A 15,176-nucleotide genomic window follows, 5' to 3' on the forward strand; every position below is an offset into this window, starting at 1 on the left:
GTGGCTCCAATACCAGGGCGACCATGCTTCACGGGCTTGTAGGTAATGGAGAACTCTCCAAGGTAGTGACCACACATCTCAGGCTGTAGAAAAGAGGAAACCAGAAAATAATTAAGGCGATGTGATGGTGGAAGCACATAATACATTTACAAGTTACAATTTCCCACTAAAAGTATGCCTTATAAATTGAACATAAGATTAGGTTTATTTAAATGAATAATCTAGTTGAATAGGTAGTTATGCTTCTAAGAATCCAGATGTTTCGTTTTACACATGTCTTGCTATAAACATGTCAACAACTTGGCATTCAATGGGAAAATCCTTAATACATTTCTCAGACTTGATTTAGATACGTTTTTAATTTTAGGAAACATTTTTGGCAGAATAAATCATGTGAAACTTAAAATAAAAAAATAAAATTATAGCTGTGAGCAGCGGATGGATGGCCTGTAGGCGCTACCTGCCACACCTCTATCACCTACTACCCACATTTGAGCCATGCTAGTCAGAGATCCATGGGACTCATTGATGTAGAAACCACTATTTTCAAAATGACTATTGGTTTTATTTCCATAGCAACTATTTTGGTCACCTAGGAATACTGAACAAAGCTATGAAAGTTTCAGAAGAATCGACTAAACTAAACTCTCAGATATCCCTAGCATTTCTAACATTCTAATAAGTTTATATCCTGTATGACATCATCTTGCTCAACTCTAGTCAGGGATCCATGCATAAACTTTTCACAACATAACGTTGCAACAATGTGCAAATAATAGAAGGCTACTTTTGCAAGCTCGCCATGCACGCACCGCTCAAAGTCTACAACTTCTAAATGAAACATTTTTTTCCAATGATGCCTGAGATGTTAGGAAATGATCAATGAGTTTTCATTTGTAGCTCGCACCAATAGTGTGTTTTTAATTCAAGATGGCGACCTCTTACAGAGGTCAACAAAACCCCAGGCAGGATTCCTACATGTTTCTTCAAGTTATATTTAAGACTCTTTAAGACCTTGCATATAAATAAAAAATGAAGACCAATTTCTCAGCATAATTCCCAGCCCAATAGCCCAAATCCCCGTCTGTAATGGAGTAACATAATGAATTAGTTTAAATGCCGCAAACTAATCACAAACAAACCAGCCTCCAACTTGCATAGAAATATTCCTACTAAATGTGAATGAATTGAGCGTCCCCGGAGAACAAATCAAACATGCCCTGTACGACACACATGCGAGATGCGTTTGTTTACGGAAGAGACAGAATTAGCTGTTAACATTACAGGAGAGAGGGGCGTAAATCCCATTTGGTAGCGATGATGAATCATTTTTGATATAGTTTTTTATGGAAGTGTACTGGCTTCAATTAAAAAAATAAGACTAACTAGGGCTGGGCGATAAAACGATAATTATCGTTATCGCGATATTACCTTTTTTCGATAGTGAAATGAGACTATTGCGATAAACTTTCGTGTTAAATAACACGGGAGAAAACCCCGGAAGAGCCGCGCTTCCTCTTCTTACGGAGCGGCTGATTCTAGGAGCCCAGACTGAGAGCGAGGGGGACGGAGGCCCCGAATGATGACAAAAGGACAAAACAGAAAACACTATTTCAGTAAACCAATAACCAATATATAATCGCAAATACTTTTATTTTTAATGTCAAGGTAACAATGTTTATATATTTTGATTTGGAAACGTCGTCACCGGACCCCCCTCCTCTAAATTTAAAATGGTTCGGTCCGACCGGATTATTCCTCCGCAGCTGTTTGTGACCGACAGATCCACAGAGTGCGAGGGAGAGAAGACACGCTTTAAAATCAGGAGTTTAAAACCTAATTTAGAGCAGAACCTCCATGAAAAAAGAAAAAGGAGACAGTCTGTCTATTGCCGCGCGTTACGTGTCACGCGGGGCTGAAAGAGGAGAGACTGTGCTTGCTAGTAACAGCCGCGCGCAGGGGGGCGTGGACTCGATTGTGGCTGTGGAGTTGAGAGTTTGAGGGTTTTGTTAAAATATTAACCAAAAGCTTTTGTATAGAGCTTCGAATTAGAATAATTTGTTGTTTTATTGTGTATCAATAATGAATTTCTTAGTTACATTTGTTCCGTTTATGCTCATTTCTTAATGAGGTGATCTAATAATAGTAAAATAAACTTGTTTGATCAATCCTCCAACATGTACACATGTCAGATGACTGAGTGAAATGATGATTAAATCTATTATCAGAACTGTTTATTTTAAGATTAAGTTTACATTTTATTATCTTCTGCTGCACAGCAGTACCTGTAGTTTATGTTCAGAAGAAATTAGAAAATAATATAAAAATAACTGCAATATATTTGCTGCTTTAGAACAGTGTTTTTAAGACTTAATTTTAATTTGAAAGAAACTTCTATGTGCTGCAGTCAAATTAAATTAAATCAGAAATTCTGTACAGCCTATTGAAAACCACCGTTATGGTTTAACTATTGTGTACATTATGTATATGTACAATATTTATTAGAAATATTTAAATGTTCCTCACAGTTAGTTTCAATACTACAGTTAATAAAAAAAAATAATTAAAGTTTAATTTGAACTAACTAAGATTTAATGGGGGGGGGTCAAAGTTAAGGTGTAAAAATCTGAAGTCGTAAATCTCTGCAATAAAGATTACTTTGATTATTTGATTGATATCGTTTTTAATATCGTTATCGCACAAAATGAAAAAAGCGATATCGCAATATGAAAATTCCCATATCGCCCAGCCCTAAGACTAACCTTTTTTAATGTAATATGTTTCTATAAAGATAAAACTGGAGGTTTAACAATACAATTTATTTTTACGTCTTTTTCAAGAATGTCATACAGAAAAAAAAAAACATGCATATGTTGAAAAATTTGCAACTTATTGCGTCCTTACAGACCAGTGAGTTGTTGTTCTGTCATTTCAAAAAAAGTAACAATGACATAGAGCAAAAGTGAGTATGTGGGCTGACATCAGTGTGAACAAATGCTATAAAATAACCAGTGCACCTGAATGCAGCAACAGTGCAGAAATTCCATACAGTCCCTAAAGTTTTACCCACAGTTGTTATTAGAGCCATGTCCGTGTGCAACACCGGACCGTACCAGTTCAGTTTCAGCCCTGGTCACAACTCACTTCTCACCTCCTTGTATTTTGCGCTGTGTCATAAGGCTGAATATAAAAACACCACTGGAAAAAGTTGGTAGCAGGGAGGCAAGTGCTACAAGCCCCCTGCTCTACTCCGGTCTGATGCATCCCACTAGTAGACACAGATCCATGCACAACTTTGTCTTCCTTGTCTGACTTGGCAGATCAAAACTGACTGGATAGTTCTGATACTGCTCACTATTTTTGATGCGCCGGTAATGTTAAGTTAGGATTAAACGGGGCCATCAGCTAGCGGACGAGCAAGTTAACAGGTAGCAAATGGGAGCTAGCTTACTCCATGCCAACAGTTCCACTAACAACTCAGGTGAATTTCTAATCAACTCTTCCTGCTTCGCAGAAAAAGTTGTTTTTTGTGCCAAAATACAGCATTAGAATTTAAAGACCACTGGGAACACTGAAAATCGATCAAAAGATGATTGGAGTGGGCATAAAGATTTATATCTTCAAAACAGGTCTCCTTAACCCTGATCCTCAACATTACTCAGACTGTTTTTTCTAGGGATGTCCCGATCAGGTTTTTTGGGCCCGATCCGATTCCGAGTCATTTGATTTTGTGTATCTGCCGATACCGAGTCCCGATCCGATACTTTTATAAGACATTTAAAACATGAATAAATTAAACAAACAGATAAGTGTTGTCCCTTATTTATATTTCATTACCCTTCTTTTATCATTAAAAACTTAAATAAAACTTCTGTGAAGTAGCTTTAATAAACAAGTAAAAATACAGCAAATATAAACTAGGGGGAAAAAAATTGTTATATAAGTGATAATTGGTCATGTGATAAAGTTTAGTGACTTTAGCTTTAACATCTTTAGAGCTTTTGAACATTTTTGACCAAATGTGATTCCTGTCCTGTTTTAAAATTCTTAAAAATAAATTATGACATTGTTTTAGCATAAAATTTGATGAGTGTTCATGAATAGCTGATATCATTATTAGTTTTAATTTATTTGTTTTATTTATTTAGTTATTTTTAAGGTTATGTGCTTCTTTTTTAAGTTCTTAAGACATCACATTTTTGGTTTTATTACCACAGTAGTTAATTTTCTTAACTGTTATTTCTCTGTCAGATAAATCAAACAGGCATATCAAAGGACAGCTCGGGTCCTAAGGCGTTATATCACGGCGTTAGCATGTAGCAGTTAGCAGCTGCTGTTTAGCCATCTGTCTGCTGCATGAAGAGCTTTACATTAAAAAGAAAAAAATACTGTCTTTTTTGTTGGAATACCTTTAGAAGTTGTTGTTTGAGTTATGACAAACCAATAGAGACACTTGCTGTCAGTTTAAAGCGTTTTTAAAAGAGTTATTGGTCCCGGAAGTTAGCTTTCTAGCTAGCTTTGTTTACATTAGCATTCTGCTTGAGCTGTTGCCGTTTTCTGCTGCGTTTTCTGGTAATGAGATTTTGGGATCTTTTCATGACATGCAGATTTGTAGTGGTGATGAAATATAAGGCTCTGATCATAATGAGAATAAATGAAATATCCGATCCTATTCGGACAAAGGAGTCAGATTCCGATCGAGTCCCAAACCACGTGATCGGCCCCGATTTCCGATCACGTGATCGGATCGGGACATCCCTAGTTTTTTCCATTCCTTGATGCTGATTAGCTGACTCAGATTTTCTATGTTCTGATTCAACAAGCACACCTGATCCAGGTAATGAGAGGCAAGAAGAGCAGGGAGAGCTGGATAAAGCATGGTGGTACATTGTTAAGTCTCCCTCACCTTAATTTCAACCTGGTTGAAGGTCTTGCCGTTGTACACTCCGACCATAGAGCCAACCATCTCAGGCAGGATGATCATGTCCCTCAGATGGGTTTTAACCACCTCTGGTTTCTCCATCGGAGGAGCCTCCTTCTTGGCCTTCCGCAAGCGTTTCAGCAGCGTCTGCTGCTTACGGCGAAGGCCACGATTGAGCCGCCTTCTCTGGCGGGCACAATACAGCTGCATTAGCTGCTCACTACAGAGAGACCAAACAGGAGAAAAGAACAACTGAATCAAACAAAATAGGCAGGATCAAAGGTCATCATACAAACATTTATCTTATGACACGAGCTCACACAACAAAGTGTGCAAAGGATCGTATTGTAATCGAGATAGAATCTTGATTTGATCCCAGGATTGGTAATTGGAACAGATCATGCAGTTTAAGTTAACTCCAAAAGTTTCTGAAAGCTGAGAAAAACCTCTATAGAGGTTCAGAGAAGACTTGAGACTGAAGGAGCAACGGAACGAGTCATTTTAGGCGAGAAAAGGTAACGTTTGTGGAGCTGCATTTCTGGGTTGTGTTTCTTCTAAAAGAATCAAGCACTTACTAGCTAGTTTTTACTCTGAAACACAAACTGTATGAGAGAAATGTCATTCAAATGCAAGTTACGATAAAATCATAAATTATACATTATCTTATGATGTGGTCAGAGACCAAAGCTGCTCAAAAATGCCGGTAGATATTTCACATTTTTTGCACATTTAGAGAGAAAGATACATACATTTTGTTGTAAATAGCTTGATACTTGACAGATTTAAACTTTTAACAAACAAAACATGTTGTTCTTGTTTATTTGCACTGTTTTTCTCACTAAAAACTCTAAAATTCACATTTTGATTGTTTTTTTATTATTATTTTTAAATTGTTACATTATAAATAAATAAATTCAATTCTAAAATTATATTAGATATGGAAAATTCAATTTCTTCTGGAAAAAGGGGGCAAAAGCACACATTTATAGAATATTCTCTGATTCTTTCATAATCAAAATTAGCAGAAAAGTCCAAGCAAGTGTTTTAAGGATATGAAGCGGCCCGAAAGCTATAAAACTACGAGTTTCCCACTTACTAAGACATGTCCAGCAGCTGATCCAGATCCACGCCTCGGTACGTGAACTTCCTGAAGGTACGCTTCTTCTTGATTTCGGTATCTGCCTGCAAGACACGGTAAACCCCCCGGTCAACTTAAAGCTAGCCTCCACAATAATCTTTACATGGATCTACGATTAAGGACTTCATTATTTTTGAAATGCGACACACACAAAAAAATTTAAATCATGCAATTAAACTACAAAAAAATATATATGTATCAACAACAGTCAATGTGTAGCTTAGCCGCAGATGGCCTTGGCTAAGGCTAAACTGTTTCATTTTACCACTCTATTTCTAAAAAAATGGGCAACAATATTTCCTTAAATAATTTTAAATTGTTTGCAAATGCAACATAATTTATCCCAGTGTCGTTTAATACAAGATGAAACATCAGATGGAGAAGGATTTTAGTTTGGTAGAAGCTAGCGTTAGGTGAACACCTACCATCTTGCTGGATGATCCGGCGGAAAAGGACCAGAAGAAGTCTCGTTTGTTCTGGTATCGCGCGACTTGAAAAACATCCTTTCCGGTCTGGCACTACCCCTCTGTGAACGGCAGGTGGTGCAAGTCTCACAAGAGAACTTTAGTTCTGAAATCGAACATGTTTCCCCACGTTTATGGTTTAATTTTAAAACCTAAACTTTATTTATGTTTGGAACTTTTCATACTCAAGATCTGCATGGCTTTGTAGACTCAGAATAAATGTATAGAGGTTAATAATGAAAATAGCTTAAGTTTTTTATTAATGACAGCAGAAGTCTATTTTAAGCAACCATTGAAAACATTTTTAAAAATTTGGTGTGTTTTCTGATTTTAATATTGGAGTACTGTGCCCTGCTGTCGTGTTGTTTAAGTGTATGGTTCTTGATTGTTTGTTTGTTTTGTTTGTCCGCTCCCTACATAGATCTCCACGTGGTTGGTTAATCTTTCATTTTTTGTTTTTTGTTATTTGTCAATCTTGTTTGTGAAAGTCACTTCCCTTGGTTTATTGGTAATCCTCAATGTTATGTTTGTGTTTTGGTCCGTATTCGATCTAGAAGTGTGCCGTACAGTGCATGTTTGGATTTTCGTTCCTGTTTGTTTGTTTCCCATCAAACCTCCATCAATAAATAAGACTTCGTGATCGGGAAACCTGTCTGGAGGATCAATATGAAGGAAACAACTGAACTTCCTGTTTTTAACCCATCAGTGTTAGAGCCCCAAACCTCAGAACTGCTTTCCTCTACCTAGCTCAGAGGTCTGCTGCCTGCGGCTCTGGAGCCACATGAGGCTCTTTTACCCTTCCATTGTCTCTCTCTGGTTAAAGAAAAAGAAAGTTTTTAGTTTTTAAAAACTAACGGTACTGAGTCAAAACATTTTAGACATCAGATTCTTGTACCACGGAAAATCAATTGGAAGTCAGAAAACACAGCCAGAATTAAGGCTAACCAGATTATAAAACGGATTTTCTATTTTTGAACAAAATTTAAGTGCACCTTATGGGTTGAGATATACGGTGAGGGACACAAAATTATATTTTGAGTTGGATTCCTGTATTTTTGGCAATATTCTACCACAAATGGTAAAATAAACTTTTCTTTTTTTAATCACAGCTTCCACGTCACAGGGCGTGGATGGCAGCTCAGACTCCTCCTGAAAGGGGTTATTTTCACTTTGATGTCAGATCGTGATGACTTGCTTGTTTTTGTGTCTTGGAAGGGGCTGGTGCTCAGTGTGCAGGTTTTTAGAGGATTACTCGGAGATGCGTGAATGCATCAAAATACCGCTTTGGGGTTGTTTTTAGTGAGGAATGAACATAATACACTTAAAAGCTCTAAAAGTTGTTTTTTATTTTATGGTATGGGCCCTTTAGTGTTCCCAAAAGTTTTTCTTTTTGTTAAAAAAAAACCCCTTACAAATGGAACTAAAATGATATTTTGGAATGTTTGTAATTATTCTGGTTATGGTGGCCATGATCATTTTATCTCATTAATCAAAGCCAATGATTGTACTCAAAACTATAACTGTGCAATATAAAAATGTGGTTTGGCTAGATTAACAGGAGTAAACCTACAAAGGCTTAAAACTATGCCTATGACTTTAACAACAATATGGTGTCACAAAGTTTGAAGAAAAATTAGAAGTTCTAAGAAAACTTTTAAACTGGAAACAGACTTCCATTGAAAATTTACTAACAGATCTAAAAAAAAAAAAAAAGACACTAACGATTAAATGCAGGCACTGTTAAAGACAAAAAGTGAAACACAGAAGGAGGCGGGGTCCATCCAGGAGGAGCTAAAACCAACCTGTGGAAGAAACCGAAACCAACCAATTAAATGAGAGAACCTGAAACCGAAGATCATGAGGACATTTAAAATAGCTTTTCAGTTAAGACTTGCCTTTTAAAAATAATGTTTGTTTTACAATCAAAATATGACATTAATGGCACTTTAAAAGTGTACCCAGATTAGTCGACTAATCGGCGACTAATCGACTATTAAAAAAGTAGAAACTAATTTAATAGTTGACTAGTCATTACTTTACATTATATGGTGTCAGAGTGTAGTAAAGGTGAAAGTTATAATAGCATTCTGCTAGCTTTTTGGAATATTTTGGCATTTATAACGGTTTTTTAAGCTATTTTGAAGCTTAGCTAATATTTCAGCTGCATGCTAGCTGTTTTGGCTAATTTAGAATTTTATCCGTTTTTTTGGCTAGTTTGCAGTTTATCTAATATTTTAGCAGCATGCTAGCTATTTTGGATAATTCATGATTTTTTAGGCTATTTATGAGTTCAGCTAATATTTAGCTACATGCTAGCTATTTTTGCTAATTCATGATTTTTTTAGGCTATTTATGAGTTCAGCTAATATCTCAGCTACATGCTAGCTATTTTTGCTAATTCAGGATCTTTTTAGGCTATTTCTGAGTTTAGCTGATATTTCAACTACATGGTAGCTATTTTGGCTAATTTATGATTTTTTCAGTTATTAGGCTAATTTGGCATTTAACTAATATTTTAGCTGGCTATCAACGTCATCGTTTTCAGCTATCAACTTCAGCGTTTTTAGGTATCAATTTCAGCATCTTCAACTTTCAGCTTCAGCCTCTTCAGTGGCCAAATTCAGCTTTAGTTAGTTTAAAGCTAATGATGGTTAAGATGTGTTTTACATCCAGTTTGTGAATGACCCGAATAGTCGACTAATCAGAAAAAATAATCAGTTATTAGTCGACTATTAAAATAATTGTTTGTGGCAGCACTAGTACCCAATGGTCTGGGGCATGGAGAAGGACTATCTATCAGTTGGCCTTGAAGAGATTCTGGCAAACCATCTGTGACCTCAAGAGCAGAAACCAGTTTTCTGCAGGCACCATTTTCAGTACAGGTGGGGATCTGCTGTCTTCAACTGGGGACATTGTCAGGCTATGGAAAGAATACTTTGAGGATCTTCTAAATCCTGATGACACACCTTCCCTTGAGGAAGTAGAGGCTGAGGACTCTGGGATGGAACTGTCCATCACCCAGGCTGAGGTCACTGAGGTAGTCAAAGAGCTCCTCGGTGGCAGGTGTTGGTGGATGAAGCACCATCTTAACACCTAACAAACACATCACTCTCTCATTCGCTTCCCCATATGTTCATTTAAGTCTGCCCCCAGTCATCGACATAATTCTTTAATTAAATACAAATGTCACAAAAAATGATGTACGCAGCTTTATTTGAATTTATGCTGCTCCTATAAGCAAACAAGAAAAAAAAATTTAAAAACTCATTCTATTATCAAATGCTGTTCAAATATGAATAAAAAATTGTTCCCCTTCAAGAAGACGGCATACATAAATAAAAGACAGAATTATTCCCGTGGCATCAGTTCACATATACTTGTATTTACTAGTCTTTCAAGAAAACAAAGTAATTTCCCCACCTCCATGATTCCAGAACAAACAGACCATGGTCGCACCAAAAGTGCTTACACAAGCAAAACAGAGAATTAGGAACACTAAAGGTAAGAGGAACATTACCAGCATTGGAAAGCATTTTCTTATGGTTACATTTTTCCTTTTTGTCCAAAACTTCAGATCAGTTTACTATATGTTACAGACTAATACTGAAGAATTATAGCAGAACAGACACATTAAACAAAAAAATACATGGTGTCTTTCACGGATATTAATGTTTATAAAAGTTTTTTTTGTTTTTATATGGCTAGCATTTTCCCAAAAACAAATCAAGACAAAAAACTAGACAAGAATTGAAATGATAGTCTCTTTAAATGTACATCTTAAAAAAAATCAGGAAGTACTATTGCTGATGATGCTCATCCTTGGTTTTCGGGCTAAATACATTTTTCTATTACTAAAAACATTTTAAAAAATGCAGCATCCCATGGGTATAAATAAACCGCATGTCTCCACTGAGGCTTTCCTTGGATAAATATCACCTTCACATAATCTCTCTTTCCCTTTCCTGATAATCTGTACCATCCTCCTGGTACACCTGTTCTTCCTCGTGGTATCCTTGGTAACCCTCATCTTGGTAGTCAGGAATGTAGTTGCGGCTGCTGCCAGCTCCATATTGATCCTCTGCCACCTCTCCAGACTTTGGGCAGTACTTGGCATCGTAGATCTGCCTTCCTAGGCCAAAGTTCTGCCCACTCTGGTTAGCTCCTTGGCTGAATCCCATCTGTAGAGACATGGTGCTGTTGTCGCACTTGTCTGTACCCAGTTTCTGGTCATAAATAGCCCGCCGTGTCCCAGGAGCCGTCATTCCAGCCTAATGTAAAAAGACAAAAGTATCTTCATTGGCTTTTTTTGTTGCTACAGAACTTGTATTTATCAGTGTGATCTAGAAACTCTCAACAGCTGTTGTACATTACCTGACTTGCCCCTTTGTTGGTTCCCATTTGAAGACTGATAGTTGTATTGTCCATAGGAGGCTGAATATGAGCTTTGGGGTCATACAAGTGTCTCCTGGTGCCATAGGCATTCATACCTGCTTGACTAGCACATTTGTTTGTCCCCATCTACCAACAGAAGCATGATTCAGTTTAAAACATGCAACTAAAGAGTCAGATATGACTTTTCACCTTATGAAGACTGACAGTAGAAAGAAAAATAAAGGGATACCTGAAGACCAATGACACACTGTCCTGCCTTTAGCTTCTCATCATCAAACATTCTCTGCTGCTTGTCAGCATACTTCACTCCGATGTCCACCCGCGACTGACAGCCCTTGGTCTTTGCCTAACAAAAGATGCAGGGTTAGATTTTTTATTCTTTGTTTTAGAAGTTAGTCACAGTAAAACTTATTCCAATCAGTGGAAGATTGAACGATAGCTGAAAACCCACCATGCTGGCGAGGGCGAGCAGTGTTGTCTGGACCTGGGTCATGTTGCCATTCTCAAACAGATCATTCGCTTCAAAGATATCGTGAGGCTTCAGACCGTAATTTGTGATGGCTTTGATGAAGTTTGTCAGATTCTCCAGCTAAAATTGACAATGTCAAAATTTTATGTTATGAACTTATTATATGGAGCTTCAAATATGTTAGCTTTTGTTCATTAAATAACAGACTTCTGCACAGGAAATTAACTGTAGAAAAAAGCACTGCATCTACCAAAAAAAAGTGTTGAAGTCCCCCTTTGCATCAACCTGCTCCTTGGAACCTTTTACACATGTGCAGTTACATCTATGTCTGAACTATTAGGAACTGTATCCTTATTTATCTAAAAGGCTGACCGTAAGCAAACTCACCTGATGCCAATTCAGTGACGACTTGTTAATTTTTTTCACAGAGCCCGGCTGCAGTTTGTTGATGAGTCTGAAACACAAACACACACCGTGAGGTAAAACAGTATTTAGTCAGTCATCAACTGTGAAAGATGAGAGAGGCTTGTCATTTTCATCATAGGTATACCTCAACTATGAGAGACAAAATTAGAAAAAAAGAATCCAGAAAATCACATTGTCTGATTTTTAAAGAATTTATTTGTAAATTATGGTAGAAAATAAGCATTTGGTCAATGAAAAAAGTGAATCTCAATACTTTGTTATAAACCCTTTGTTGACAATGACAGCAGTCAAACGTTTCCTGTAAGTCTTCCCAAGGTTTTCACAAACTGTTGCTGGTATTTTGGTCCATTCCTCCATGCAGATCTCCTCTAGAGCAGTGATGTTTTGAGGGAAACATAGACTTTCAACTCCCTCCACAGATTTTCTATGGGGTTCAGATCAGGAGACTGGTTAGAACACAGCAGGACCTTGAAATGCTTCTTATGAAGCCACTCCTTCGTTACACGGGCAGTGTGTTTAAGATGGTTGTCGTGGTGACAGACCCAGGCTCGTTTCATCTCAATGCCCTTGCTGATGGAAGGAGATTTTTTAGTCAAAATCTGATGATACATGACCTCATTCATTCTATCCTTTACACAAATCTGTCATCCTGGTCCTTTTGCTGAAAAACAGACCCAAACCATGATATATCCACCCCCATGTTTACAGTAGGTATGGTGCTCTTTGAATGGAACTCAACATTCTTTCTCCTCCAAACAGTAGAGTTCTTATCAAATGTTCTATTGTGGTTTCCTCTGACCATAGGACATTCTCCCAATCCTCTTCTGGATCATCCAGATGCTCTCTAACAAACTTTAGACGGTCTGCACATGTACAGCTTTAGCAGGGGGACACGTCTGCAGGGTTTGAGTCCCTGTATAGCGGTGTAGTGTGTTACTGATGGTAGCCTTTGTTACTTTGGTAAACAGGTCATTCACTAGGTCACCCCGTGGGATTCTGGGATTGTTGATCACTGTTCTTGTTATCTTTTTGACCCCACAGGGTGAGATCTTGTAGGAAGCCCCAAATAGAGGAAGATTACCACTAGTTGTATGTCTTCCATTTTCCTAATAATTGATTTATTCACACCAAAATGCTTACTTAATGCAGATTCAGTCTTCCCAGCCTGGTGCAGGTCAAATATTTTGTTTCTGGTGTCCTTCGACAGCTCTTTGGTCTTGGCCACAGTGGAGTTTGGAGTCGCACGACTGTTTGAGGTTGTGGACGGCCGTCTTTCATACAGATAACAAGTTCCAACTGGTGCCATTAATACAGGTAACAAGTGGAGGACAGAGGATCGTCTTACAGAAAGAGACAGAAATATGCCTTGTTTGTAGGTGGCCAAATACTTATTTTCCAACATAATTTACAAATAAATTATTTAAAAATCAGACAATGTGATTTTCTAGATTTTTTTTTCTTGTTTTGTCTTTCATAGTTGAGGTGTACCCATGATGAAAATCCCAGGCCCCTCTCATCTTTCTAAGTAGGAGAACTTGTTAAATACAGCTAATATCTAATGTTTCTACTGCTTACTCGCACAGAATGACCCCATTTTTCAAGCCTTTCTGGAAGTCTGGATCAATAGAGCAACCAGTGGTGTCCTCAATCCAGATTCTGAGCTCCTCCTCTTTCTGAGGGTCATACTTCTGTGCAATCTGTTCAAAAAAAGAAGAAAAAAGGGTGATGGTATGCAAAACAAATAACCTTTAAAACTGAGACTTTCAGACACATAAAATGTTTTTAACCTTTAATAAAAATCTGTAACCTAATTTTTACAGCCTGAAGAGAAACTGTATGAGGTATCATCTTGCAAAAGCATCGAAGGAAAAAACACTCAAAGCGGTACAAAAAAAAACCTGAAAAGAAAGGAAAAAAAGGCCTAATAGACAAATTGAGTTCAAGACCAAAACACACAAAACTGCACACAACCTGTGGCTTGAAGAAAGCCTATACAGTTAACCCTGGTTTACCGTGGGGATTAAGTTTAAAGCTTGACTTGCAAACTGTTAAAGCCATGAAGTGGGATCACAGATGTATACTTTTTGTAACAGGACTGCATAGTGGTTAGCACTTTAGCCCCACAGCAAGAAGATCAGAGTTTAAAATTCTAGCTGGGTTTTGTAGTTTGCATGTGTGACTTTGCTCCAGGAACTTTGGCTTCCTCGTACAATTTAAAACATCCATGTGTTAATTGAGGATTTCTAAATTGCCCCTCGGTGTGCACAAGTGTGATGGTGCAACCCTACAAAAAGCTGGCGACCTGTTCAGGGTATTCATCAGCAGTTGGGACCCCAAAAAGGATACAGCTCATTTTAAAAATGGATGGATGGATGGATGTCTCCACAAACAAATACATTATTACTCGACTAATCACCGATTATTTCTTCAGATTAGTTGACTAATCGTGTCATGTGCAAAATGGATGTAAAGCACACATCTTACCCATCATTAGCTTTAAACTAAATAAAAACTAGATATATAGCATAAGCTGCAATAACGCAAGTGTGAATGCTGTAAGCTGAATTTGGCCGCGGAAAATGCTAGAGCTGATAGCTGAAGATGTTGAAATTGATAGATGAAATAGCTGAAAACGCTGAAGCTGATATCCAGCTAAAATATTAGTTAAATGCCAAATTAGCCTAAAAAGCTTAAAAAAAAAAAAAGCCTGAGTTAGCCAAAACAGCTAGCATGTAACTGAAATATTAGCTTAACTCCAAAATATCCTAAAAAAAACCTTAATAAATGCCCAAATATTCCAAAAATACCAATATAACTTCCAACTTTACTACACTCCGTACCTTCTAAAGTAACAACTAATCGACTATTAAATTAGTTGTTGACTATTTTAGTAGTTGATTAGTCGTTTATTAGTCGACTAATTAAGGCAGCCCTATTTTAAAATAATCAACTTCACCCCAAAACCAAAATAAAGATTGTTTTAATGCTTTGGATGTTTTAAAGTCTATAATAAAGAGAATGAACTTATGTTGACAATAATGGTTTACATAAAAAATGACACTTATCACTTTTACAAGTCATATAGCTGAGTAGTTATTTCTTAGTACTTTATTTTAATATTTACTGTATCCCTTGTGCTATCCTATGTTTACATTAAAAGTGGGGTCATCTGGACCCCACAAGACAGTGCACCAAACTATTTTATTTTTCCATGTTTTTTTTTTAATCTTCACTGGTGTCTGTGACAGACATAAAATCCTGTCCACTTTTGTCACTTTTGTCAATACAAGGGTGGGGTCATCTGGACCCCATAAGAGAGCATGAGGGTTAAACAATAAGGAAATTAAGCCCCTCTAACAGGAAATA

The 15,176-nt window shown here is 37.2% G+C and overlaps 2 protein-coding genes across 2 annotated transcripts in view; both read right to left on the bottom strand.

Annotated features, from left to right (window-relative positions):
- On the bottom strand, window positions 1–6,614 carry rps15 (ribosomal protein S15; the record flags this gene model as incomplete). The annotated part of the gene is given in 4 exon segments (XM_024268926.2): window positions 1–83; window positions 4,907–5,141; window positions 6,018–6,103; window positions 6,485–6,614. Coding segments are annotated over 4 exon segments (407 nt in total), but the record flags the coding sequence as incomplete, so codon positions are not given.
- Window positions 6,615–9,719: 3,105 nt separating this feature from the next.
- cnn2 (calponin 2) overlaps window positions 9,720–15,176 on the bottom strand; it is an 11,778-nt gene continuing 6,321 nt past the window's right edge. Inside the window, exons 3-7 of the mRNA XM_024268590.2 lie at window positions 11,772–11,838; window positions 11,367–11,504; window positions 11,145–11,261; window positions 10,895–11,041; window positions 9,720–10,791 (exon numbers count right to left, since the gene is read on the bottom strand). Of these exons, the coding sequence (XP_024124358.1) occupies window positions 10,462–10,791; window positions 10,895–11,041; window positions 11,145–11,261; window positions 11,367–11,504; window positions 11,772–11,838 (799 nt within the window). The 3' untranslated portion in view covers window positions 9,720–10,461. The remainder of the gene's footprint in view (window positions 10,792–10,894; window positions 11,042–11,144; window positions 11,262–11,366; window positions 11,505–11,771; window positions 11,839–15,176) is intronic.

This window comes from Oryzias melastigma, linkage group LG17 (genome assembly GCF_002922805.2).
Source record: "Oryzias melastigma strain HK-1 linkage group LG17, ASM292280v2, whole genome shotgun sequence".
Taxonomy (NCBI): domain Eukaryota; kingdom Metazoa; phylum Chordata; class Actinopteri; order Beloniformes; family Adrianichthyidae; genus Oryzias; species Oryzias melastigma.